Source organism: Nestor notabilis, unplaced genomic scaffold (assembly GCF_000696875.1).
Source record: "Nestor notabilis isolate BGI_N333 unplaced genomic scaffold, ASM69687v1 scaffold140, whole genome shotgun sequence".
Taxonomy (NCBI): Eukaryota; Metazoa; Chordata; class Aves; order Psittaciformes; family Psittacidae; genus Nestor; species Nestor notabilis.
In genome coordinates this window covers 116,924-144,829 of record NW_009911411.1, presented here as the reverse complement: position 1 = coordinate 144,829, position 27,906 = coordinate 116,924, and the positions used below count along the sequence as shown (strand labels likewise).

Below are 27,906 nucleotides of genomic sequence, written 5' to 3'. Positions count from 1 at the left end.
GAAAGAAACTGTGAGTGAAGAGAGCAATCGTGGCTGTGCTGTATATTTTAAAGCCTTGCAGATACACTAAAAGAGATTGCACACAAGGGTGAATGTAAAGTCTGCAGGCCTTGTTTAATTCTGCATGAGAATATGGCAATCAGATGATGGCTTTTCCTGCCTTGAACATGATAGAAGTCTTTCTTCTGCTGTTCATTGTATGAAGCACTGAATTTTAAGTTGTCAGGCTGCTGGATGAGAGAAGCTTGAGTCAAGTTGGATTTGAATGTAAGCTGTAAACTGCTGCCTTAGATCCTGGTATCTACAACAACCTTGTTTTGCAGGGATTAGTTGTTTCTTTCATATGAGCATTGTTGTATTATGTGAGATGAAGTTTCCTCCATTTCTGTTCTTGATTAGGGAAAACAGAAAGTCCTTCAGAACAGAAACAGTTCAAGATTGTGGGATCATTATTGATCATCCAAACTGCCATCCCACAGCAAAAGGATAAAGGATCGCTGGCTCATTTTGAATAGAACAGGGTGTCTGGGAATCCTGTGGGCCTGCAGAGCACCAGGCATCTCCCTGACACATTAAATGGCAACACAGATGGGTTAATACTGGATCAAGGTCTGACATCCAAGTGGGGGCTTGCTGGTTAAAGGAGAGCTAATATCAACTAGGGAGTCATTGCTAAGTAAACCTCTGTGTGAAAATCAGCAACATAGAGGGACTTGAATGCTTTTCACTTTTATCTTACAGATTTCTCTGCACCATTAGAAAGTGTCACTAATGCCTGCTCTGAATGCATGAGGTGATTAGGAGAGGGCATAACTACAAACCAGAAAGATAAAAGGACAAAACACATGAAAGCAGTTCTGGGTTTACTTTTCTGTTGAGTTGTAATGATTTAAATGGCTGTAATATGCCCCATAATGGAAAGAAAACAGCTAACAGGAGTCTTAACGAATAGCTGGGGACAGATATGACTGGTGCTGCAGAAGAACTAGTATCATTTTGGATAATATAATTTCTCATGATTTTCAGATATACCAACAATGCAGGTCTGTTACTTTAAGTAACTGATGTCAGTATTACCTGTAGCACCAAGACCAGTAAGAGCAGAAAAGTAGTGATCATGTATGTTAACTGTGTGGTTTCCTCAACCCGTCTGTCCTCCCAACCCACTCACTTTTGCCATTCTAATGTGCCAGGAACACAGTTGCAAACTGATAGCAATTTGTAAAGTCACTCTCTCCTTAAACCTTCCGAGTTTGTTCTCTCTCTTTGCAAGGTGCAAACTGTTGAGCCAATGTCATCTGAAGGACAGTAAACAAAATCTTCACGGAACGTATTTGCATTTCTGATCTTCCTTTAGCTCGTTGTTCCTGTTTGGTTTTAAAATTAGGCAGGAGGACCTACTTGTACCGAGACTTTCATCATTTTTAATAACTCCTGTCTTTAGACCCTGAGGAACAGAACTCCCTTGCATTCAGAAGGCTTTCTGAAGGAAACATAAAGATTCAAAGCAGCACATCTTTTGTTTTACTGTGTGCCGTGGTTTGATTATTCTGCCCCATTTCTGTCACCTTGAAGTGATAGAACAGAAACCTTGACAGAGAGGAGCATTAAGTGGCAGGATCACCTTGCAAAGACGTATCTGGAGTCATGGTATCTGAAAAATAGCTGAAAAACATTGAAGTCAGAGTAACTATGTATTGGCATGAGCTGCTGAAGACAGTAAAGACAGTTAGTGCAAGTGACCATGGTAAGAGATGGATGGACTTAACGTGGTGTCACTGAAGTCCAAAGTCAATGAAGACTGTTTCTCTGTGGAGTAATGAGTTGTCTCCACAACTTCTATGTGTCCAAGTTTAAGGACAGTAAAACAGAAGAGAGTACTACCTCTGAGTTTCACAGTTGTGAGAACAAATATATGCATGTGTAGAGGGACTCCAGCACATCAGCAAAGAGGGGGAAGGTGTCTCTTCTTTCCTACCTCACTTCCTCCTGTGGCAAGTCTGCCTTAGACTGTGAAACACTTGAGGGAGAATTACCTGTTTATTTTTGGATTGGTTATAAAAGCCTTCTCTTCCTCTGGTTTGTAAAGAGCATATGGGGCTTCAGAGTATAGAAGAGGGAATACTATGAGCAGTCAGGTGTTAATGTGCTGGGAGACCCATTAATTTTCGTCTTCCCAGTAGCGTCTTAAAACTACGATGTTATGATATCCTTAACACCTATTTAATGATAACCATCCAATTTCTGAATCGAACTACCTAAATAGCAAACTGATGTTTATACCAGTCTTGAGTGTTTGAAATCAGTCCAGCTGGGGATTGAGATACAGCCTGCACTGCTGAGTAATCCACGCTGTGTTTTAACACTGGTATCCTCAGCTCCTGCTTCCAGCTTTTACCTGAGGAATGGGGAAGCTCATCAGCTCAGTAAAGGCAAGACATTTATTCAAGCACAAAATTCTTTTGATCACAGTACTTCTCCATTCAGTATTTTCGTGTCTTAGTTCCCAATGAGAGAATGACAAGGCTCAAAAATTATCCTAAAGGACTAATACTACATTTCAAAAGGTGGTGGTTTCTATAGCGACAATGCTTCCTTAACTTTTGCCCAGCTAGATTTTCACAGCTTGTAAATATGCAGTGAGTTATGCACCAGAAACTCCAACCATGTTGGTAATACATGGGGGAAAGATGGCATTTTTGTTTAAAGGCCTTATCTGTGCAGCAGAGGACTTCCAGTGGTTTCAGTTGGGGTCTGGCAGATCAGAAGGGTAGGATCCAAATGGATGTGGGAATCAGCAGAGACTGGGCTCTCTAAGTTGTCCGGAAGAGAGAGGGTTTTGTTGTCTCTCTGGGTTACCAGAGCTTTGCTTCCTTTTGATGCTGGCACGTACTGCCAGACAGAAGGGTTTTTGGTATTACCTAATTTGCACAGCAATGCAAAATGATGGTTCTGACACACTTCATGCTTTATAAATCCTCTACACATTCAGTTATTTTTTGAATCTTACTAGTTGTCAACTTGGTGTTTAAACCTGTCTTTTATGTATTCTTAATGAATCTAAGTGAGGACATAACTGATGAATTCAGACATCTGTGAATCCATGTGATGCTGTATGAAATCAAACTTTAAATATTATGTGCATATGTTTTATGCCTAGTTCTTGACACGCTGAACTCTTACCAAAGTAGGATGGCTTTTCTAAAGGATCTATAATATTGTTGCTAAACACTGTGGGTTTCTGCACTCCTGGACAAGGGTAAAGGTTGATCCTTGAGCAATCCCTGGGTTAGTTTTCCACGAAATTCTGATAATAGTTTATCAATTGCATGGCATGGATTGAATAACAAGCATATGGCACTGGTCATTATTTTAGCTCACTGGCCTTGCTCAGTGTTTTTTATTGTTGTTTCAAGGTGTGTTTTAGGCTTCTAGTGCTAGTAAAGTATGCCAGCAGAGGATTGTGCAACAAGAGGTGACAGACCCTCAAACAAGCTTCGCAGTGCTCCTATGATGAAAGAGCATTATTTGCTGCAGAAAAACCTTGTTGATGCGTTATAGCAAATGCTGGTTTTTAGATGAGTAAAGTAAGAAACAAGTAAGTGGCTTGCCTGAGTCATACATTGATGTCGTAGCAGTGAGATGTCTAGAACAGAGATAGCCTGACTCCCATTCTCTCTCCTAAGAGAAGGTGGGTTTTTTAATAGAACAGACTAGATTCTGACCTGGGCCTGCCTGTGACTGTTGTCCCCTTCAAACTCCTTGCAGAAACATCTTGTGAGACTCTGTCTCAGAGGGAGGGAGGGAGGATGGTCTTTGATTGAGTTTGACATGGGCCTACTTTCTCCTTTCCCAAGGGAACTAAAAGAGAAGATTCAGCCTGAGATCTTGGAACTGATCAAGCAGCAACGTCTCAATCGGCTTGTGGAGGGCACCTGCTTTAGGAAACTCAACAGTCGGCGTCGGCAAGGTACAGTTCAGACTCTGTAGTCTGCCCTTTTATTGTCACTTTTGTCCAGAAGTTGAGATCGGGAATACCGTTGGTTGTAGTGCTGTCTGGGCTGCTTTTACCAGGAGGCATCTGAAAGCATTTCGTAGTTAGAGCTGTTGTAGGAGTTCCTGTGTTTCCCTGGATCTTGTTTTGGCCTCATCATACGGATCATCTGGAACAAGTCCAGTAGTTAACACAACTTTCAAGCAGTAGTCTCGCACTCTGAACCCTCTACAGAAATAGCACATGAAACTTGGTGTAGCCAGAAGCTGAACCTCTCAGACCTGGACCACCTTTATATGTACAATGAGCTCATTCCGCACCTCTCCCTCTAGTACTGCCTGTCCTTGGTTTTTGTCTTATATTACCATATACACTAAATGCATAATGGTGTTTAAAAATGCTTTTTAAGAGCACTTAGGTGAGTAATTTGTGTACCTTCAGGTGAATACTTGGTTGACATGGAAAGATTATTTTCCCAAGCATATGAGACATTGCTCAGTGCTGGATTTACAGCTCATTTAATACAGCCAAACTCTCTACAGTTCTTTTCCCCTCAGAGAGGCATGCTTCTTTCTCTGGACGAAATAACAGGAACATAGCGTAACCTCAGCACATGAATCAGAATTTCTATGCCAAAATTTCCCTTTAAACCCCTCAATTTGTGAGGATTCAGATTGCCTTTTGTTTTCCGCTCTAAGTACAATACAAATTACAACGTTACAAAAGCTAAGAGCAAGAACTGACAAAGATCAATAGCCGAGACCTTCAGATCACTTGTGGCAAACTGCTTTCTTCACAGAGAGAAGCATCCCTGCGATGCCCCTTTCCTTAGAAACAAGGAGGCAGTTCTCCTGCAGGTAGGGGGGTTATTTTGGAAGATTTCAAAGCCTTTATGAAAGGATTGAGTTGAAGGCAAACGTGGTGCAGCTTTATATCCTCTTTGTCAAGCCTGCAAACACCTATAGAGCCCATTGCACACAGTTTAGGGAAACAGCATTCATATTCCACTGTGACTTTCCATACAGACTTCATAGAGAGGCATGATACGTCTTTTCCCTTTGGCAGCGTATTCACTGAGTGGAAGTAGCTGAAGTAACACAGGGTTTGGTTTGGCTATCAGTAGTGAGGGTTGTTTGTTTTATTCCTTTCAGAGCCTTAATCCAAATAACTGGAGTTCTAGCGAAAGAGCAGGGCTTGTGGCAAGCATCCTTCTTTTGGCAGGTCTCCAAGAGGAGGATAGACTGGTTGTTTTAGCTTAAACTGTTGTTAGTTCATGATTTGTAGGATCAAAAGCCTTCGGGGGTATAAGTTGGTTCAACTTCTACGAGTGAAGATGAAGGTAAAAAGAAAGCATTAAAAAAAATAATCAATATAATCTTCTGTTGAGGTATAATGTAACCCACAGTGGAAAAGGTTGCTGTGTATCACGCCCTGGAGTGAATGGTATAGGCCACCAAATTAATTGCTTTGATGTCATACAGGGACAAAAAAAATCATGATTCTTTGGGAAGAAGTAAACCACAGAGCCATGCCTCAAAGAATTTGATCTTCTCTGAAATATATTGGGTTGTGTGAGATAATGGCCCATTTAGAAAGGCAGGGTTCCACATGCCCTGAAGAGTTGTGTGTGCTTTCTGTTAGACTCCCTGAAACAGAAATGTGAATTATCTGTCTGGGAGGGAAGGAGAAGGCATAACCATTACAGGAGGTGATGATTCATGAGGCCACCAGGACTCAGTAAGATCTAACACTGTGTGATCTAATGAAGCAGCAGAGTATTGTTTGTAAACACGAGCATGTTTGGTGTATGAGCCATTCAGTTGGGATCCTTTTCTAGGTATGTGCAGTGCCTGGCACAGGCAAATAGCAAGTAGTGGTAGCTGGCACAGAGCAGGAGCAGCTCTCTTGGAATGAGCCTCATCTTTCAGGGTTTCCTGTAACCCAAGCAGAGCAAACTGTAACACAAGGGCCCCTTCATGATGTCAAAAGGTAAGAGATGAAGTGAAGTGAATGGAGGGCCAGAGGTTTAGCTAGTGATAGGGTCCCAAATGCCTGAGTGTGGCTTGTTAGCCTCATCCCACCTCCCCACCTCCTCTCCCCCAACCCACCTCATGACCTTACTGAGGGTTCAGAAACCCTGTCCCCTGCCCACTGCTCCAGCTGAGCTCACTTGCCATGGAGCATTACTAAGACCCTCAAGGGGCTGTGGTCCATCCAGGTTGATGAGGAGCTGCATAGAAATGGGGAGTGCAATGAGGCATCACCATGTCTGTTATGTGGCAACCCACTTGTACGAGTAGTAGGGTTAGGAAGGTACTGCTTCCTTTACCTCTCCTGTGATTCCTTTTTCCCCTTGAGACAATCCTGTAACAGAGGTCACAAATCAAAATAAGAACCAGTTGAACATGTGCTGCACAGGAGACCCTGAAAGCATTAAATTGCCCATTTGAAAAATAATTAGCAGGCATCATCCCATAATAAAGACTCCAGAGCAAACTTCTGTTAAGACTATTGTTTGAACATGTGGTGGGACATGCATGGTTAGTCACAGCAAGCTGAGAAAATTGACTTCCAAAAGAACAAGCAGGGAGTTTACAGCCTCTTACAGCCTTCTGAGAAGAGGTGAGACACTGTTATATAGCACGGGCATTGGGAAAGCCTTTGATCCAACAGGTGACTCACTATGGGGAAGCTGGAGATTAAACTGTGAGGTACCTGTAGTCAGCTCTCTGCCTTTTGTGTTCCAGCACAGGATTATCGTATCAGCAGGACCTCTCTGTAGCTGAAAATCAGAAATACCATCGTTTTCCCAGCAGGATCTTTAGCACTTTCAAAGAGAATATCTGGCCTTTCCCTTGCAAGGTTTCATAGAAGAACTGCAGCACTAACTCCTGGTTGCACTGGGTATTCTTAATCTGTTGGAAATGAAAGCTAAACCTAGCCTGCCCTTCTGGTCACTGTTCAAGCATAAATCAGGAAACCCTGCAAATCCCCACTTTGTTCCTTAGCTGTGGACATCAGCTGGCAGATAGACCTCTTCAGCTTTCTCCTGCCTAAAAGAAAGGGGAGAAGGCTGAAGTCTGCAAAGCACTTTCCAACCCCAGAAGTTATTTCCAGTGGAAATAAGTAGCAGATAAAGGCATTTTATTGAGGATAATATGTACTTCTGGTGCTGTCATCCTACTACATTTGTAGCTGTGCTGCTGGGTGCACTCTCGGAAGTAAATACCCCTTTTTAGCTTCATACAGATTATTGAGAAATTGCATGTTATTGAAGTGGTTTTGCAGCCAAAAATGAGGTTTCTTGCGCAGTAATTTTTGCAAGGGAAGGAAAGCCTGGTGATACACACCATTAAATCAAAACCACCAGGCACAAGTAAGCTGGAAAGAGATAGCTTAAATTAAAACCAAAAATCAAGTGAAGACAGGTTTTCCATCTCTTGCTAGGATGAGTAACTCACAGTTCTGAACAAGTAAACACACGTTGTCTTTTCTTTCTGCCAAGCCTCTTTGCTACTGTTACTGCATCCCACCTTCCATAGTCTCATATAATATTCCATAAGTGACTTGCTGAGAGGAAAGGGCTAACCAAATATGCCTCTGCAGGTCAGTTATTCACCAGTCATTCCCAGGGCTTGCTGGCTTTCATCTGAGCAGTTAAGACCAGTTAGAGTGAACATATGGCAATACAGTGGTATTAGAGAAAGGCAACACAATGAAAGAAAAGGTTGAGTCCACGAACATCTATCTAAGATCCAGACAAATACCTGTGTTTTCACTGGTATATTTAAAAGTGTGTTTCTGTTGCTCTATCCATGAGGAAGGTTTTCTTTGAACAAAAACTTCAGCTATCTTGGGATAAAATGTACACTCTCAGCCTTTGGGCTGTGCATCTCTCAGCTATTTTCTCCCCCAGATTCTAAGGACAGAGCACTTTTGTCCTAACCACAGCACTTCCTTACCTGGGACAGCGTTGTTAAGGACATATGAGTCATTGGCCATTAATGCACTTGGAAAGACACTGTGTGAATGGCCAAGCACTTTGCAGCCCATCAGCAAAATGATCTGTCCTCTACTCTTGAGGCACAGTTTTGAATATTACTCTTCTAGCCAAATCGTGGCTAATTTTGTTATTTGGGATATTTTTTTCCCCACCCTCATCTATGATCTTTACCAGTGTCCTGTGATGTATTTCTCCCACTGGGTGCTCCAGCAATTATCTGAAAATCAGAACATTTTCTTTGAAACATTTTCAGTTGGAAAACCAGAACGATTAATTTTGTTTCCCAAAGAAGAATCTGTAGCCCTTTAATTTGACTGTGTCAGTGGTCAGTGAGGTAAAAGACATGAGGACTCACCAGTAAAAGACGTAGTGTTCAAAAATAACACAGGTTAAAATAAGACCTTTAGCTCATAGGAGGAGCTTGGGCTTTGGGGCAAATTTGTAAGACTGGGCTTAAAAGGAGCTTTACTCCTTCCTGAACAGACAGTTGCCCTGCTCCAGCTGTGCACATAAACACAGATCTGCCAGCTGTGGAGCACAAAGTCTATTGGGAAACGCCTGTCCCAATGCCTCTTGTGGCACTTCAACCCTGCATACTTGGGTTTAAGAGCTCTGGAGGGTTTGGACAGTAGTTTTGCTTTGTTTTATGAACACCACTTTCTAACCGTAGTAGAAAAGAGCTTTTCCATCTGCTAATTTTTGGTTGATCAGTTTAGAGCTGCAAGTCAGTGTGGGCCACTTCCCATGTGCTGCTCTGCGATGAAGGTTTCTTCACCCTTTTTGCCAGTGGAAGCAGTTTCATGTGATTTTTCTTTTGACTGCAGCATTATGTTATACAACTGCTTTCCCAATACAATCACATTCGGCGCTTGCACTACAGTACAACAACACGCATCCTGTCTTAAACTGTCCCCCTCCAAGGCACTGGGGTGTCACGTAAGGGGGATATCGTCTGATCAACTCTTTGTAACATCATGTACAGCTGAAAGAAGCCACCGCAGCCGGTGAGGCTGAGGTGGCTGTGGCAGGAAGGGTTACTGCCCTTCACTAATGCTGAGGGAGCCTCGTTAGTTCCGTTTGTAGATTTCATTTAAGGTTTTTCCCCTTGACAACAAAGCCCTGGCACAATGGCAGTCAGTAGTGATCCCACAGGAGAACTGGGCTGGACATGCTTGAAGCTACAGTCTATGGCTTTTAGTTTTTAATTAACCTTGGGTTACGGGGAATTGCTGTAAAAGGCTCCACAAGCCTTCCGAGATTGGGTTTCTCCTCATAAAACCACCCCTTCTGAAAAATGAAGTAAGATATTTTCACTGAGGGGTTTTCCCATCTTTCATTGTGGGAAGAGGGTGTTGAAACAGGCCTAAGGTTAAAGAGCCGAAGTTTTTCAATCTAGAAGTTTCAGACACATCCTTCTGAGGCACACAGACTGTCCAATGAGTTGATGGCGTGTGTGCTCTTCAGATGGGAGTCTACTGAGTGAGGGCTCCTGCTTGCTCTAGTTTCAAATCCCCACAGAAGCTCTGCAGGTCGTGTTTTCCTCTTGGAAACCCATTCTGTCCAACACTGTATGTACTGCTGACAGTCCAGACAAGCTTATATTGCAGCAGCTTTTGTTGTATGCATCACAGACTCATAATCTCAGGCACCCTATCATAAATCTTTCAGTATCCTGCATGCCTGTGAAGTAAATAACCAGAATCTCTCCTGTTGCCATTTTGAGCCTTTGCTAGCAGTTTGTAAGGTCTTGAAACCTTTCTGTAGGAGGGGCTGAACGCTCAGAAAGTGGTTTTAAGTGTGGGTTTTTTTCTGCCAAATGTTTTTACCCTCCATGACAAAGACATTGAAAAAGGCATATGGAAGCCCACTTTCACCATTCAAAGCTGAATTGCCTTTTATGTTTTATTGCATTGCATTTTAGATGGCTGGCCAAGGGACTGGAGAGTGTCCTTTGGAAAGAAGTTGGGTCCATTAAGGCAGTGTTTTACTAACAGAGCCAAGAAGTCCTTCCTTTGCTAACACCACAATCACTCTCACATGTGCTGGCTTTGGTGGTTCTGCTTCTCCAAGGTTTTATCCAAACCGTTGTTCCATTCACTCCCAGCAATTGCAGCACCACGGGGCTGTGTCAGTCATAGAATCATAGAGTCAGCTCCGTTGGAAAAGACCTTTAAGATCGAGTCCAACCTTTCCCCAGCACTGCCAAGGCCACCACTACCCCGTGGCACTGAGGGTCTCGTCTACATGGCAGCATCAGCGCTGAGCACAACAAAAGAAGCGCAGAGCCAGAGAAGCCCTCTGCCCCCTCCTGGCATTTGGACATCTAGCCTTGCTGTGAGCTTTTGGAGAGTTATAGCTCGGATGTAACAAGATTGTCTTGTTGACAGCTTAACGTTATGGGATCTATTTATTAAATAGGAAGTGTTCTGACAAGCGAGGGTAACCTCCTTCTTGCCGTGACCGCATGGTCAGACGTATATTTGTGCCCATGCAAAGCACCAAGTTATCCGCAAGACAAGGCAGTTAAGGTCTGCTTTTTGAATCCTTGCGTGTTAGTATGTCCAGTCCCTCCATAAATACGGGGGTGTTCCCCCGTGTCTATTAAAAGACATGAGTCATAATTTTCATAAAATATGGGATATCTCAGATGTATCAGGTTTTCAGTGTCCCACACAAGACAGCTGGCAAGGCTTAATTCTCACATAGCGGGTACTGAAAATGAAGGGGGGTTGGGTACATCAAAGTTACCCACTCAAAGCAGTGGTTACTTTGCCAATCTTCTGTCCACGAGGCTGTATAATGTCGTATAAAACTAAGTCAATTGTTTCCTGCTAGTATTTATTTTTGGAGCTAGTGACTAAGTCGCTAAAAAATACAGTAGATTAATGGCAGCTTCATTTAATCAAGTAAAATGACCGAGCAAAGTCCCTGTCCTACTTCCATGCACCCCACATATTCCTTTTTCTGAAAGAAAGAAGATGGTCCTTCCCTGTAGTGCCTCATTCGTGTGAGCTTTCTCCTGTGCTATTGCTAATGCTGATGAAGACATGTCAGTGACCTTCTTTAATGCATTTATTTTAACAGACAAGTTCTGGTACTGTCGACTTTCACCTAATCACAAGGTGTTGCACTATGGAGACTTGGAAGAAAGTCCCCAGGGAGAAGTCCCCCACGATTCCTTGCAAGACAAATGTAAGTCATGTGCAACGATTGTGCTACTTGTGCCTCTTTCGTGCTAGTTCCTCTTTATGACTGGTAGATTTCTCTTCACAGGGGACATTACCAAGAGCTCTGTTTGCAGAGACAGGGAGCAGGGGACATTTCCTCCTGCATTCAAACACTTCTCTCCTGGTTTTGGCAGGGATGTATGAGGGCTGAGCTCAGCTTTCCAATGAGTTCATAATTTCATTCAGCCTGGAAATGTCATGCCTTTCATAGGGAGGAACACAGTTTATTTTCCTTGCTCATCTAACTGCAGGTGTCAAATTCAAATACGTGGGCATATTCAGAAGCACTTCTGTCTGCAGAGACAGATGTTTCTTCTGTGGCAGAGTCCTAGTGACTGGAGGAGAAATCCTTGGCAGGCAGAGATCTTTTTTGATATCGTGGGGAGTGGACTTAAAGATGGCACATTGCTGTGAACAGTATTGAGAGGAGCTCACCATCACTGTGTACCCAGCTGGGTGCGGACATGCCTCTGTGACAACTCACTCACAACTTCTTTGGGCAACCTATTCCAGTGCCTCACCACCCTCACTGTGAAGAATTTCTTCCTTATATCTAACCTAAAATTCCCCTGTTTAAGTTTAAACCCATTACCCCTTGTCCTACCACTAGAGTCCCTAATGAAGAGTCCCTCCCCAGCATCCTTGTAGGCCCCCTTCAGATACTGGAAGGCTGCTCTGAGGTCTCCACGCAGCTTCTCTTCTCCAGGCTGAACAGCCCCAACTTTCTCAGCCTGTCTTCATACGGGAGGTGCTCCAGTCCTCTTATCATCCTCGTGGCCTCCTCTGGACTTGGTCGAACAGCTCCATGTCCTTTTTATGTTGAGGACACCAGAACTGGACACAGTGCTCCAAGTGAGGTCTCACAAGAGCTGAGTAGAGGGCCAGGATCACCTCCTTTGTCCTGCTGGTCACGCTTCTTTTGATACAGCCCAGGATACGGTTGGTTTCTGGGCTCAAGCGCACACTGAAGCCGGCTCATGTCGAGTTTCTCATCAATCACCACCCCCAAGCCCTTCTCCGCAGGGCTGCTTTGAATCTCTTCTCTGCCCAGCCTGTAGCTGTGCCTGGGGTCCTGCCGAGGGATTTATCAGGATATTTTAATGGATAAAAGTAATTTTGGAGCCCTTCAGAGGACTCACACTGTCATGATGATTTCTCTTCATCCATCAACAGAAGTTACAGAGATTTAACCTGCGGTCCTGGGAAAGTTTTTTTTATGGTGATGGAAATAGTGATTACTGTAGTTCTGTCACCAGAAAGTGACTTCAAGAAATCAAGCATTGACTAAGGAATCATTGCTTTTTGTTCTTTACTGAACCTCCGTAAGTAATAAATGCTATTCTTGGCATTATCAAATCAGATATGCTTGAACAAGTATTTCAGTTGGTAGATCCACTTCTGTCTCGGAATGGCAGAAACACTGATTTTTCAGAAGTCAGAAAAATTCCAGCCTGAAAACTAAGAAAGGAGAAAATCAGTGATTTAAACTTCCCTGTAGGTTAATAAAATGTTTCTGCTCCCCCAGCCTGTGTCCAGGCAGCATCTTTTAACATTTCTAAGTGGGAAGAGGAAGAAGAGCCTGTCCGATGCTGGAGCCCTGGCAGCTGGCAGTCACGTTCCCTTGTTTCCATTGCCTTACAGATTGCCTGAAGGATGTTTCGCGCTCTTACTGCAGTCTTGGCAGAATGTAGGGCAGGGGCTCACATTGCTGCATTGGCACTGGAAGAGGCTGTTTTTCTGGAGGAGGCTTAGAGAAATAGCCCTTGAATGTTACAGGAGCATCAGAATGACAGAAGAATGAAGGTCACGCTTGAACTGCAGGCACAGTTCTGAGACCAGCAGTTCCCAGGTTTCATTGCATTGAGCATGCCCAAACCCTGACCCTGACTTCAAGCTTCATCTTGCATTTACATTTTTCATAGGCTCTTGAGCCTTCTCAGGAATGTCAGGATCCCATGGGGACAGAGGGATTCCTCCTTTAGAAACCACTGAGCCAGACCCATATGTTCCCTGTGCATGCAGCAGGCGGAGCAGATACTGATGCAGTTTTTGAGAAGGATGTGGTTATTTCATCAGCGTCTCAGGTTTTCAGGCTGTGAAGGGTACTAGATTTACCACAGTGCCACCCACATTAGAGTTTAATTAAACAGAATTGAGAATATTGCAAGATACAAGATGATAAAGTGGCGCTATTGTTTGAAATGTGTCAGGCCAAACTGGCTTGGGAATTTTACAGAGCATTTTCCAGAGATGTGCTGGTATTCTGTGGATAGATTTATACTGAATTCTGAACTATGAAGGACTGAATAAGATGACCACATTGTCAGCATCTGGGAGCAGGTCAAGAGATGAAAGAGAATAGGTGGGTAAGAAAATTGAGGACCAGGAGGAGCAGCACAGGGCATTCTGTGTGCTTCTTACCAAGCTTGAATAACTAGTGTCTATCTTCAGAAATAAACGTGGGGGTATTTAACCTTTTCACTTCTGTGAATGTCACCCCTCTCTTCAGGCTGTCAGAGTTAACAAGCTGTGCGGGCTCCAGCTGGGACAGAAAACAGTCGCCCTCTTTCTCAGGGCTTTATCTATTGTGAGCACATCACATTTGTGCTCACACCCTCCAGCATCTTGTAGTCAGCTTCTGATACCATCTGAAGTCTTTGATTCTATTTTTCCAAAGCAAGGAATAAGCCAAGATTATGATTAAGATCAGGGTTACCTCAGTCTCTGACCTCCCCTAGTAGCTGCATTCCAGATCGCAGAGATCAAGCCTATGAAACCTGGGAACAGCCTTCTTGGTTGAGAGATCTAACTTGAGAAAACCCTTCCTATGCAGAGAAATAGTTTTTCTGGGCATCTGCAGCAAATGGCAGGAGCTCTTTCTTCTACCATAGTTGCAGTCAAATCTCTCCTTTACTTCCCAGTTTGTCCTAGCTTGCTCTCTCCTCACAAAACCAATATCTCTTCTTGACCTAAAAGTAGGGTAGTGTCAGAGACATAATAATTTCCATTTCTTTTAGTTTTCCATACAAAGAAAGTCCTTTAAAAAGGTCTATTATATCCCATGCTCTCCATTTGACTGTAATGCTGAAGTAATCTGTAATTAAATACATAGTATTGGTGTACCCAGTAGGAGAGAAAATGCATTTCTCCTCTTCAGTATTTCTATTAGAGTTTGTAAAGAACTGGGCAGTAACAGATTTTCATATTATTATGCTATTCTTTCTATATAGACTGTTTTCCCACAGCCACAAGGATAATGGATTATTTATAGATTGTGGAAACTGTCACTCACTGACCATATTGTATTGTGGAGCGTATAGATTCTCCATAATGTAATTACCATTGGAAAATTGACTTCCACTTGGAACTCAGAGACGTTTATGTTTCAGTGGCCTCAGTCTGTGGCAGGCATTAACAGAAGGACCAAACAACATCACGTGAGGCAGGGTCCAACTTGCCCAGCACACTCTCTCCAGCAATGACTTTACCTGGGTGCTAGGAAAGAGCAACAACAGGGCAGGCATATTACATTAGTGAGGCAGAAAAGAGTGTATGTTTTCTAGATACCTGACTACACAGAAGACCTGTCCAGACACAGGTACACAGCTGTATGAAACATTCTTACCCAAAGTAGTCTCAAGAGGCAAAAAATAAGCATACTCCGATTTTTACCTAGATGCGATGCCTGAAATTTTCTCACTGATTCCTATTTTAGTTATTTCCTCTTTTACAACAGGCTGGAAATAGCAAAGGGGGTGGCAATTTTAACCCATTAGTCTTGCACTTTTTAGACCCTGTAGCTTTTATACACCCTGGTTATAACTGATCGTCTGGTTTTTGCTTTTGTTCTTTTTTAATGCAGTGCCAGTGGCAGATATAAAAGCTGTTGTGACTGGGAAGGACTGCCCTCACATGAAGGAGAAAGGAGCTCTTAAACAAAACAAGGTATGGTTCTCAAATTGCTATGAACATGCGCCCTGAAGAATAGAAAGCTTGTCGACTTGACCTTCCCTGAAGTAATACAGGGTATTTTTCACTCCAGCCTGCCACCTTTCTGTGTATGCACACACTTAGTTTTCACCTCAGACCATTTGAGATAAATTGCTGGGACAGCCTACCTTCCTTCACTCAGGTTTCATGGCAGATGTGCACTGTGATATACCCACAGCACATTAGGATAGTCTCTAGTACTGATGTCTTCTACCCCTAAAGCAAAGCAGTTTTGACTGCTGCTAGAGTAACACTAGCAGTGCCTGTAGGTACCTACTCCCGTATTGTCTCTGATAAATAACTACTTTATTCCATCTGTATTCCCTGGTGATCTGACATTCAGTGAACACTGGCACATGCCAGAATTGCTATCAATGTCCAGCTGATGGTATCTTCAGGTCCAGTCAGGTAGAAAAATAACTGCCAACAAAAGGATGTAAGGTAAATGCTGGGCAATTAATGAGGTGTGTAAGGATGTCTTCAGCAGTGCATTTGGGAAAGAACCTGCAGGAGACAATGGTCAGCTTCAGTTGGATTTATGCAACCTTTCAGTTTCAGATCGAGGACTGTTTTCTATCATCAGGTCATGCTGTTTGGCCTTACGAGAAGGAGTAAGACTCTGATGATGTTCAGTCTGACCCAGAAGCACACCCTGAGGTGTGGGAACCAGATCAGAGGATTGGAATAAGAATTTCTAGGTACCTGAAACCGAGACATTTTGGGTCCAGCAAGAAAGAGATTTTGATGAACAAAATGGTGAAGTTAAGAGTTCCTGCTTCAACGCTCTAAAATTAAAATGCATGTCTTTAGTGTTCAACTGAATACTGGAAAAAAGCAGTTCTGGTGGGAACCACAGAAAATGGAAAGGCACTGCCAAAACTCCATAGAATCAGAGAATCAACTAGGTTGGAAAAGACTTTTAAGATCATCAAGTCCAACCCACAACTTTTCTTTCTTTAACTACACATAGATATGCAGAGCATCTTGAGTATTCTTTGCATTTGTTGCTTTAAGTGTCTCAGGATACCATCTTCTTTCAGCATTGGCTTTACACGGCTGGAAGTGAAAAAGTCGAGCCAAGCAAGTAAAAACAATCCCAAGAGTATTGTTCCTCGCTGATTTTCTGAATCAGGGCACTAACACACACACAATAGATGGCACACAACTCCTACCACATGCACCAGCAGCAGCATTTGGCTGGGGCATTTATATGATGCATGTAAGTTATTTTTAGCGCTTCCCTTGTCTCAGCACTCATATGTCCACACGAAAAGGAAAGATAGGAAGATGGAAAGCAGTGGGTGGCAGTGATGGAAATGTGTCATCTTTATGGAGCAGTAATGTCTAGATAGTATTTAATGCTAAAAAGCAGTGCTGTGGATCAGTTTGTCCTCAGCTGTCACCATTTCCCCTGTTCCTCAGGTAGCATTGGTGGGGACTGGCATAAAACTTGTGGCTGCAAATGTGGAGATCAGGCGTTGATAGGTAGCATGGCTGGAGCACTCCATTTGTGAGCCAAGCAATAAGGATTGTGGTGGTTTTACCATTTCTGGTGTAGTTTTTATTTTTGTCTTCCTTGATTCCTTGTTTCTTCCCCTGGGAATCACAGACTCCATGAAATTAGTTGTCATCCCAATCAAACCATCATGCTCATTATTGCAACTGCTTAACTGACATCACAGGAATAACAGATCGTTGTTTGCAGAGTACCCACTTAATGTGGACAAGGAAATGGAAACTAAAGGAAAGAAAAGAAGGCAGGCACAGAATGCAATGAGTTTGCTATATGAAACCTTTCACTTCCTGAAATTTCATTATCGGTGGTGTATTTTTTAAGTAGCCTTTTCATCCTATGCTTTCTTAGTACACGTATAACGACCACCTTAATGTTTATTCATTGGCAGAAAAGAAAATTGCATGGCAGAATGCCACGGCTCTGAACACAGCTGGAATTGGCAGAATGTCCATAACAAAGGCATCGGCGTCTCCTCATTTGCCAGCACGTGGCCATTATTCTTCCTGTGGGACCACTTAGAAATAAATAAGAGTTAAGCTGAATTGGAATTTGCATGCATATGAAGCTGAACGACTTGATAGGACCAGACCTGAATCCATTGTTGTTCATCTTGCTTGCATTTTTAAATCAGATTTAATTTTAAAGTCCTTATTTCTGGCTCTCGAGTAATATTAATGGTTTTCAAGGACATGAAATACATTAGATTTTGCAGCCCTCAAAACAAAGCATGAGAGAAGGATTTGGAAAAAAACACTGCCATGTATTTCTAAGTGTTCTCCTATTACCTTTCATTCACTGATGTGGCAGGCTTCAGGCTTGGTGCCTTTTTAGTCAGCAGAAATGGTTCTGCTCACTTCCATGTTGAATGCAGCTTCTCTTCTCTTTTATTTCACATTGGTTGAAAAAGTTCCTTGCCTTGTCCTTGCATGGATAGTTCTAATTAGATATAGGGAAGAAATTCTTCATTTTGAGAGTGCTGAGGCACTGGCACAGGGTGCCCAGAGAAGCTGTGGCTGCCCCATCCCTGGCCGTGCTCAAGGCCAGGTTGGACACAGGGGCTTGGAGCAACCTGCTCTAGTGGAAGGTGTCCCTGCCCATGGCAGGGGTTGGAGCTGGAGGAGCTTTGAGGTCCCTTCCAACCCAAATCATTCTAGGATTCTCTGGGGGAGATCTTCTGGCTCTGGCAAGCAAACTTAACATGGCTCTGGTCTCAGCCTGCAGTAAAGACACGGGTGTTTTGAGGCTGCTAATGACAGAGCAGGCAGAGAGCAGAGACATCATTCCCGCTCCACGGGATCACTCAACCATAGGCACCAAAAATGTTTGTTAATCAAAAATAGCTTGTCCCTGGCCCATGTGAGGCACCGTTGGAGGCTGGGGGAGAGAGAAGCTCCGGGCATGGAAGGCAAGCTTCTCATCATAGCACTTCCCTCTGCTTTCCCTGAGTGTTGAAACTAAGGAGTGGGAATTGCCCAGCCACCATGTGCAGAGTTTCTTGTTCCCTGTTTTCAGTGGATCCCAAAAGAGGGGCAGCTCGTGGGTCCCAGTGCCACTACCTTTGACAAGCATCTAGGGGAAGGGCAGAGGTCTGACGTGTGTGAGGGTGGAAAGAGCCTGGAGCAGTGAGGGGTGTAGGTTGAGGTTGGGGAGGAGGAAAGCAAAACAAAGAGGGAAGGAGCAGGTTGGAAGGAATGGGAGGGAAAAAGGACCAGAGAGGAAAAGAAACTGGTGGAAAAGGGTGGAGTGGAAAATTGAGAGGTTGAGAGGTAGGACGGGAGAGGGAGGAGAGAGCCACAGATGGCTGATAGAGACTGACCAGTTTCCCTTTAGGAATTGCCAGTTCCTCAGAATTCCCTGTCATTGATGGGAGCAGAACAAAAGCAGGTGCCTGACAAGTCAACCTCCAAGACCACCGTCAGTGTGGAGGGCCTGTTGGCAATTCCAGCTCCTTCAGCTTCCATTTTCCTTGTCAGTTTGCTGTTCATGAGCTGACAGAGATGCTGGCACCTGGAAGCTGTTAATTCCTGAGCCTTTACTCTCCAGAGCAGCCAGCAAAGAATTGAACCGGATCCAGGGCTGCCAAACTCCCTCTTTGCCCCATAAAGGGAAGCATGGTGCCCTAAATGTAGCCCTTTCCCATTCCTTGCCTGTCTGGCAATGACCAAATTCGTAGCTTCCTGGGATACTCTTTCAGGCAGGGTTTTTCTCTCCTTTTCCTTTCTTTGAGATGAACAAAAAAATTCAAATCCTTGGAATTTCCCAAAGGACAAATATATAAGGGCCGGGCCTATGGGATTGTTGTTGCCCTTCATGAAATCCAGGAGGATCATAGCAGAGCACCACAAGCCCTTTTTTCAGTGGTAGGTTTTAGTTTCACAACCTCAGTTGCATGACTTGGCATGTTCTGTCAGGAATTTCTAACACCCTGCCAGGAGATAGTGCCAGGATTGTGTGGGCAGAGGTGGATTTGTTTCTGTAAGGAGGGACCTCACTTTTAATAAGGTGTGGCTGAGAGACATGCCTAGAACACAAGAAGGCTACGTGAGCTGTGGGCCATTTGCTTGCTGAGTGTACCAGCACTCTCAGCATCCGCAGCTTCCATGGGGATTTAACACAGACTTGCCTCCTGTGGCCTGGCAATACAGCAAGTTGGACCTGATAACTCGAGGAAACAAAGAGCATTTCCCATGAGAAGCCTGATCTCTGCTCATCCAGGATTATCCCTGAGGATTCAGGCTCTGCTCTGTTGCACAATTCAGAAATGAAATAGCCCTTACTGAAATCCAAAGACTCGTGTCTGTTGCAGACAGGGGTAGAAATCTAGAGCAATGTATATGCTGCAGTCCCCACAGTGGAGACTTCCATTCCAAAACTTCTGGCTTTCCCCATAGGAGCCCAAGTGACTTTTAGGGAAGGTCAGTACTTGACGAATTCCCTTTGGCACCTTTGAAATTCCAGCTTCAGTGCTGAGGGGGAAAAAGACGATCGTTTTCCTTTCCCAAGGTTCATTTGGGTCTTCGGGTAACCCAGATAGTTCAGTTTGACTGAGGCTGCTGATTGTAGTTCAGGTAGAAATAAAATGACAGAAATCACTTGAGAATTAATAATTCGATGTATTTCCAGCAGCGAATAAAGCAGAAGTATACATCAGGAGGTCAACTGGCCTGGCAGCGTTTTTGACACAGGGAATCAGACCTTGCAGAACTTTGTGAGTTTGAGCTATACAGGTTGAAAAAGGCAATGGGTCTCCATAAAGAGTGTGTTGCAAGTGTACTGTTATGCATTATATTGACTGTGGTCCTCACCACTGCCTGGCCCAAATTTTAACTCAAATCCATGACTGCGTGAGCTATAGGGTGTGATTTTGTTATGACCAAAGCATCAGGGGTGGGGTTCTTGCTGTGCCAGTCTGTTGCAGTCGTCTGGTCTAGCTTTGGCCAGGCAGGAGAGTGCATAACCTATTTTTCCACTCGGTTTGGGGAATAAGTGATGGGAAAGAGAGGCAGAGCTGAATGTATGAATGCCTCTCTCATGCAGCACTAATGCACATCTCTGTGTTGTTCCAGGAGGTGCTAGAGCTTGCTTTCTCTATATTGTATGACTCGAGTGGCCAGTTGAACTTCATTGCTCCAGACAAGCATGAGGTAAGTCAAGTTCAGAATACACAATCTTCTTTGGAAGCCTTCTCTAGTTGCTTTATGGCAGCAGACAGCTTTCAGAGAACTTAAGAGTGGTCATCTTGGCACACAGGATGGGTCAGTCTAAATCTGGGTTTCACACTGAAAGCAGAGGGATTAGTATGGGAGCAGGACCTTCTGCAGTGTTCATGCAGTATCCCGAGCCGTGGAAGGAACATGGTTTGTATTGGTACATCATAGAGCCCATGAGTTCTAAATGAAAGATCAATATTTCTAAGCCCTGCTGAAATATGAGCCATAAGTAAGAGAAAGAAGAGAGCTTGGGCAGACCTTGCGGTTCCTCAGACCTTGCTCACCATTTCCTGGTGTAATAAAGATTTATCTTAGTCTGCTCTACTTGAGGCACTGGAGAATTTTGCTGTGTGTTCCTTCTAGTGAACTTTAGTTCAATGCTGATGATTTGCAAGCTCTTAAGGAGTAACTGCCATCCTCAGCTCATCTTGCTGATGCCAGCATAATCAAGGGATGTTACATCATTGCTGGGTCTCGATTTCAGCCAAAGTCTTGTGTTCTCCAGAATGGCATAGCCCCTTATTCTTACTTTAACATTGCTTGAGACCATTCATGACAGGTGATCATAGAATGTCCTGTCTATCTCCACAGGGGAGTGTTTTGCAAAAGGTCTCACTCTTATAAAGACAGTGTAAATACCAGTAGCAAGGCAGAATGATAGCCCCTTCTCTGCTCCCTTCTCTTACTTGAAAACACGAGGAAATAGGCAACATCTTTGCTTTTTGGAAGGTGGTGGAACTAATTTACCTAATTATGTGGAAGCACTGAATGTGTTTCTCTCAAAGAACTTCCAAGTAAAGATTTAGCAGAATGCACTTTATTAAATATATATACATATATATATAAAAAGAGGTTTTCCTTCTTATTTTTAAACCAACAAGAGCTGGTGTTCCATTTGCATGCTTTTTTTGTACTATCACGTTTGGTCTCAGTTCAGGACCCTGTGTTAAGATGCTAAACCAGGGAAGATTGCATTAAACTGTCTTACACTGTAGTGTTACGAAAGTGCATGAAGTGTATTTAGTTACGCAGCTTCAGCATTTGCAAATCTGGATTAAAACCCTTCAAATAAATGTTAATTTTAGGAGAGGAATAAGGTTTTGTTCATTTGGGTTTTCCTGGGGATTAATATTTGAGTGTCATTTTCAAGTATGTTCATTCCAGAGCAGTATTTGCTCGTCAGTTTTTATGTAAGAGGAAGTGGCACAGGATCCCAGGAATAATGTGCCATTAGAGCTGCAGGTCTAAGCAAAGGATGGTTGTCTTCCTCCTCTGAACTGAGCATATGGTAGATGCTTTCTGGTGCAAGTTCTCCAGAAACTGATTTCTAGACTGCTTCAGCTCAGAAGTGCAAATGGTCCTGAAAATGAACACATTTTTCAGCCACTTGTATCTCAAATACAGCCTATGGCTGCACATGTATTTTACTGGCCTAAATGTTCAAAAACTACTACTGCACCCCCGTGCCAGGCGGTAGTGTTGTGAGGTGTACTAACCCAACTGCTCGTGGCTGGGTTAACACACCTCTTATTTCTCTTTTGGGCTTGTACAGCTTCTTTGAAACAAAATTAATACGTTCACAACCAACCCAGCCAGGAGCAGCAGCCTCTGCTACTTGTCACTTTCCAAGTGAATGCTTTTAAAAGGGCATCTCACTTCCTCTGTAGCATTCCATGGCCTGCAGAAGAGTCAGTTGGGATTAAAGTAGATGTACAAGTGTTCAGAGGAAGCACCCACAAGGAAAGGCAAGCAGCATGTTACAAAGCCCAGGACTCTTCATCAGAGTAATGGGGGTGCCTGTCAATAGAAGTGCTAGTTTAGCAGCATTCCCAACTTGGGAGATTTGGTAGGTGACATCCCAAAAGTTGGAAGGGTTTGTGTGAAGCACCAGGGATGGTGGTAGGACATGACAATTGGAGGTCAGACTTAACAGGGGGGGTTTTAAGCACTTCTACAGTCCTTGTGGTTGTAGAGTGAGGTTGGAATGTGGGCATTGACTGTGTCCTGAAAACAAGAATTGAACTAGGATCATAGGATTTAGGTTGAAAGGGACCTTGGGGGTGTCCCCAGTCTGACCTTCTGCTCGGACCAGGTCAGCAATGAGCTCAGACCAGGTCGCATCGGGGTGGATGAAGCCTACTCAGCCTTCCTGGTTGTCTGGTTCCACTGAGTGGACTCCCAAGGTATTTCTTTGATAAAATCTCATTACTGGAACCAGCATCGTTGAGATTTGGACCTTATTCTTGCACATTTAAGTTTGGCAATAGCCTCAGCCATCTGTTCGAGCTTAATGCTAGCCAGAGGATTCAGCACTGTGAGATCACTCCATCGTATTTGTTTTTCATTTAAATACTAATAGCTGGTTTCAACTGCATAGCAAAAAGGTGGATTAATCTTACCCTTGATTTTTGACAGAGAAACTGATGAGAGAGGCCATAATTAGATTCCTTTGGAGTTTTATGAAAATGAATCTGTAGTAAATTAATTTTTCAGCGACTCTTAGTCTGTTTTGCATAGTAAAAAGAAAAAAGCTTCTGAATGAATGTCTCCTCCATCTCATTAGGGTTTCTCTCTGCTCAAAATGTACAGGAGTGTAATTAGCTGCACTTGCCAATATGGAGATTAGAGAGGAAGCCCCTTTTCCAGGCCATCACACTCATCCAAGTTGTGTCCAGAATTTGGTTTTGTGGGCCCTGAATGAGTTATATCTGGAAGAGGAGAGAACTGAGGCTCTGCTTTCTGGCTGGCTGTGATTCCTCGCCCGAGAAAACTCTGGCTGAGCTCACTGAGCAGGTGATGGACGATGCACATCAGGGGCTGCATCTGTTAAACGGATGCTCTACTCTTCCTTAACCTGAGCAAAGCCTTTTGCCTTTCTGTTCCTTTCCTCCTAGTGAATTCTGGGATGACTTTCCCAAAGAAAGATTTCAAGTCTATCATAGAAAAGATATAGTCTGTTCAAAAGTAATTACATTTCTAGGCCAGTGTCTTTGTTTTCCTGATGTTCTGCGTGCGCTCCACTAAAACTGCATGCTTGGGAAGTCTTCAGTGTCAGCCTGGAATAGGCAGGCTCGGTTGTTTCGGTAGTACTTGTCAGCAGGACAGCCTGAACCCTGAAGTCTTTTCTGTATAGCTTATCTCATACTAAAACTGCAGCTTGCCTTACCAACACCCTGGTGTTGAAATCCTAGCTCTGCTACTGATTTAAATGGGTCAGATTTTCACTTTGGGTGCTGAAGTGTGCTAACCATCCCATTGCAAAAATACACCCTTTTTCTGGATGAAGACTCACCCAAGAGGGGGTTTTCTCTCTCTTCCTTAAAAATAATCCTCATTTCTGCTGTAGGATGAAGTCAGCCGTGGCTATCTTTAAACTCGACGGTGTCATGTAGCAAATGGTCAGCTAAATTTGAAATCCATTTTTTGGCATGCAATCCAGCAGAAGTATTTGTAAGATAAAAATGCACTTACAGCTGATTTAATTTTCTCCCACAAACTAGGACACAAGTTCATGATTGAAATCTTTATTTTTAGATGATAGCGTTTCAGTACTTCTGTTCAGAGTCGAATAAATGGCTCGTAGTAATAAATGAAAGTAAGTGACTTATTTGATAGACATTGACTCTACATCACCAACCTCCCCTGGGTTTGTTGCTGATTTTAAATGGTTGTTCAGCCCATGTTCATCACAAGCTGTCAGCTCCTGGGAAAGGTGGCATCTCCTGTTGGGAAAAAGCTAACAGTAAGGAAGAGGTTTTAGGGGCCAGTTCGACATGTGCAGCATTTAGAATTGCACCAGGTAGCTTGGCATTTAATTTTCATGAAGAACACAGCGTTGACTGACTCTGTAGTTTTCACATAGGTTATTTTGTGTAAAATAAAAAGGTGGTAAAAAGTGGTAAAGAAGGTCTAGATATGTGAGAGCCCATCTTTGTGTAGGCCAGTTGATGCCACTTAGCCTGTCGGAAAGCAAACCACAATAGACCTGGGTAGTTGGTACAGGATTTCCTAAACAGGGTCAAGGATTTTGTGTGAGATTCAGTTCACTTCACTTGGCTGTCTTGGAATTAGAAGATCAGTGCAAGATAATTAGGTGGCTGCTGTAAGTACTGGGAAAGAGAAGGAAAAAGAGAGGGGGAGAAGGAGATCTCTCCCAAGGTTCACTGTCCGATGCTGTGTGTTCTTTCTCCCATAACTATTGAAGAATATTCAACAAGAAGTTTGGAGGAGATAGCAGACTGTCAAACAACCAAATACTGTCACTTCTTCCCATTTTTAGGGAATTGCTTTTCCATTTTCTGAGCAGCTCAGTGGAACATGCCGTCTTCATCATACAAGCTAATAAAATAAATCGACCTCGCTTTAGGTCTCTTTGTAAGTCCCTGTGGGAGCAGTAAGTGCAGAGGACCAGGCCAGACAAAGAGTTTGTGTACAGAAAGTCTACTAATGCTAGTTTTCATCTTTTTGCTGTGCAGTACTGTGTATGGACCGATGGGCTGAACGCCCTCCTTGGGAAGGATATGTTGAGTGATCTAACACGGAACGACTTAGACACGCTGCTCAGCATGGAGATAAAGCTTCGCCTCCTTGACTTGGAAAACATACAGATCCCAGATGCTCCCCCACCTATCCCAAAGGAGCCCAGCAACTACGACTTTGTTTATGACTGTAACTGAGGCTGCCCCTGAAACTGGCTTCGAAACTGGAAATATTATAACTGGAGAGATAGTAAAAATAAAAAAAGAAGAGTGTGAGGAAAAAAAAAAGAAACCCACTTGTGCACCTTGGATTTTGGCTTTGGGGAGGGGTGTAGAAATCCCTGCTTTCCTCCCTGTTCCCTGCATCCCTTCCGTCCCCATTCCCATCTTCCCCATTGCTCATCCAAATCCACATTGCTTTAATTAACTCATAATTGCAGGCCACTGGCCTTGCTTAAGGCAAAGACTTGCCACTAAGAAGCACCCTCCCGAGGACTTTTTTTACGTTTTTAATACTGGAACAGACATTCTTAACCTAAAGGACGTTGTTACCGAGCTGCATGCCTGTGAAACCCACTCGGCAGGGCAGAGGCTTTAACTGGAAGGAGGAGAGGGAGATAGGGAGCAGAAGCAGCTACTGTAAGCAGAAGATTTCCCCAGACACTCTCCCCAAGAGTCTTCTCACAACCGAGTCCAATGCGATGATGAAATGCGTTAACTGCCTCCCCATGCTTGCACCACTCGTCACTGTCATTGCTCTTTCCACTGTCATCTCGACTCTTGCCACCAGCCTTCACCCAACCGATGGGCTCCCCGAACGGAAAGTCTGCAGGGTTTTGCTGTACCATACGCTGCAATGCTGCAACAGCTTTTAACTTCTTTTCCTTCCAGCTCTTGAATAGCCCCACACTAGCAGACTATTCGCACCACCTGTGTTAGGAAGCCACCAGTGTGTCCCCTCCCTCTGGCATTCCCTAAGCCTCAGTTGCCTCTCAAATTGGCTTGTTGCTATTTGAAGTGGTTTAATTTTCTCGGTCCAAAGTGCAGCAGTACTTTCCAGAGGTGAATTCCAACTGCCAAACATCCAGGTTTACATTGTTCTCATTGCTACAGTGTTAGAAATTTGCAAGGGAGTTTTGGTTTTGTACGGGTTCTCATTTTTTTATTTTATTTTGCCAAACAAATCTATTTAATGAAAACCAGTTCCATTGTGAGTACTTCAAGAGGACGATATTTTTACTTGATTTCCATTTGGAACATTTGCCCTGATGGGGGAAAAAAAACTAGTATTTCCTTTCAACTTCACTGTTGAATAAAAATCTGAGTTGTGATGATTCTTGGAACTTTGTTTTTCTTCTGAAGTTGTCTTTTATTCTCTGTGGTTCCTAGAAGTGTTTGGTACGAAGAGGAGGGGGAAAGGTGGAACCTGTCTTACCTGCGTCGCATTTGATTTACTTACTCGGTTGTTTGTGGTGACAAGGATGAGATGCATCCAGAGTTCTCCATTGCCATGGGTGCATGAGCCTTCCTGTGAGGAGGAGCCTTTGTGAAGGCTGAAATCACAGCACGCTGATGCGCTCGTGGTCAGTTTAAGGCTGCTGCCTTTACCGTGTTTGCTGGAGTAGCTGTCTGCCTGTATTCCCTCTGTTGAGAGCATTTCTGGTTGCAGCAGGTTGGTACTGGGGAAGTTTGCACTTTGCAGGATGCATTCTCTCCCTCCTCGTGTTCTTGCAGGTATTCCTCTAAGTTCTGTATCTCTGACTCCAAACCTGCTGGGTCTTGACCTAGAGGAACCCACCAGCCCTTTCCCTCCCACCACACATGTTCTGGAGGCAGATGTTCATTTGTGTGAGTTCCTCTCCTGCTTGGACCCTGCTGAAAAAGACTGTGAAGGGGTTTTACCAGTTCCTTTGCTGGTGAGAAACCTGGAGGGTGTTTCCAGTTCAGACAGATGCAGAAGACCTCCACTGAGGTGTCCTTTGCTCCATCCAGCTGGCTCTGGGGCAGACATCCTGACTGACCTCACACCAGGTGAGGAGATAACGGCATCCTGCAGGTACAGTGTAAAGGAGGATGGGAAGAATGGCGTATGAATTCAAGCGTGAGGGTCCTAATGAAGGTGCCTTCCTGATGCTGTGTTCACAGTGTTTTATGATGCCTTGATCTAACAGCAGGCGTAAGTTGGTAATGAATGGCAAAGTAAGGAAAAAAGAGACTCTTGAGTTCAACACTTGAGAAGGAAGTGGCAGTGGACTGTGGCCTGAGAGAAGATTCTGACTGAATGAGAGTAGGGATGTGCAATGTGAGATGTGGGAATTTGGGATGTTTTTATTCTCCAGAGCCTCACCACTGATTATAGCAAAGGTAGTCATGGACAGGAATGGGTGGAAGCACAGGCACTGTGTGCCACAGGGGATTTTGGAGGGGTTCTGGGGGTGGGGGTGAAGGTAGGAACATGTTTCTTTAGAAAGCACTGATGCTGCCTCTTGTCTGCGTGAAGAGAAGGCTCGGAGCAGAGCAGAGAATGTGAGTTGTTTTATTAATCTCCCTGGCCGAGCTGATGGCTTGGCTGTGCATAACCTTTGCTTTTCATTTACAGACTGTAGAGCTGCTGCTTCAGCCGGGCATTGCTGTTGTCAAAAGAAGCACATTTCACTCCTAAGAGGTGAGAGCTGCTGGCTCAGTGGCACTCCAGTGCCGTGGTCTTTGCAGGCGTCTGCGTGAACATCAGGAAGGAGCAAACAAAAGCCCTCCTTCGCCAACTTGAGCAGGGGGGAAAGGTTAGACTTGCCTCTCCCACTAAGGTGAGTGCCCCAGTTTGCACACCAAGAGCCCAGGGGAGGTGGTGGGAGAAGAGCTGGTGACCCAGCCCTCTGTTTTTCACAGCATCTCATGCTCATCCACATTAGACCGAGGCACATCAACACCGCTCAGGCAGCGTGGGGCTCATGGCTGTGAATCCCTGGCAGATGCCTCTCTCCTTACACC

General features: G+C 44.0%; 1 protein-coding gene across 1 annotated transcript in view; it reads left to right on the top strand.

Moving 5' to 3' along the window:
* ELMO1 (engulfment and cell motility 1) overlaps positions 1-26,254 on the top strand; it is a gene marked incomplete at its 5' end in the record, with an annotated part of 160,588 nt that extends 134,334 nt beyond the window's left edge. Inside the window, 5 exons of the mRNA XM_010014528.1 lie at positions 3,858-3,970; positions 11,082-11,189; positions 15,087-15,169; positions 20,297-20,374; positions 24,916-26,254. Coding sequence (XP_010012830.1) covers positions 3,858-3,970; positions 11,082-11,189; positions 15,087-15,169; positions 20,297-20,374; positions 24,916-25,116 — 583 coding nt within the window. The remainder of the gene's footprint in view (positions 1-3,857; positions 3,971-11,081; positions 11,190-15,086; positions 15,170-20,296; positions 20,375-24,915) is intronic.
* Positions 26,255-27,906: the final 1,652 nt, after the last annotated feature.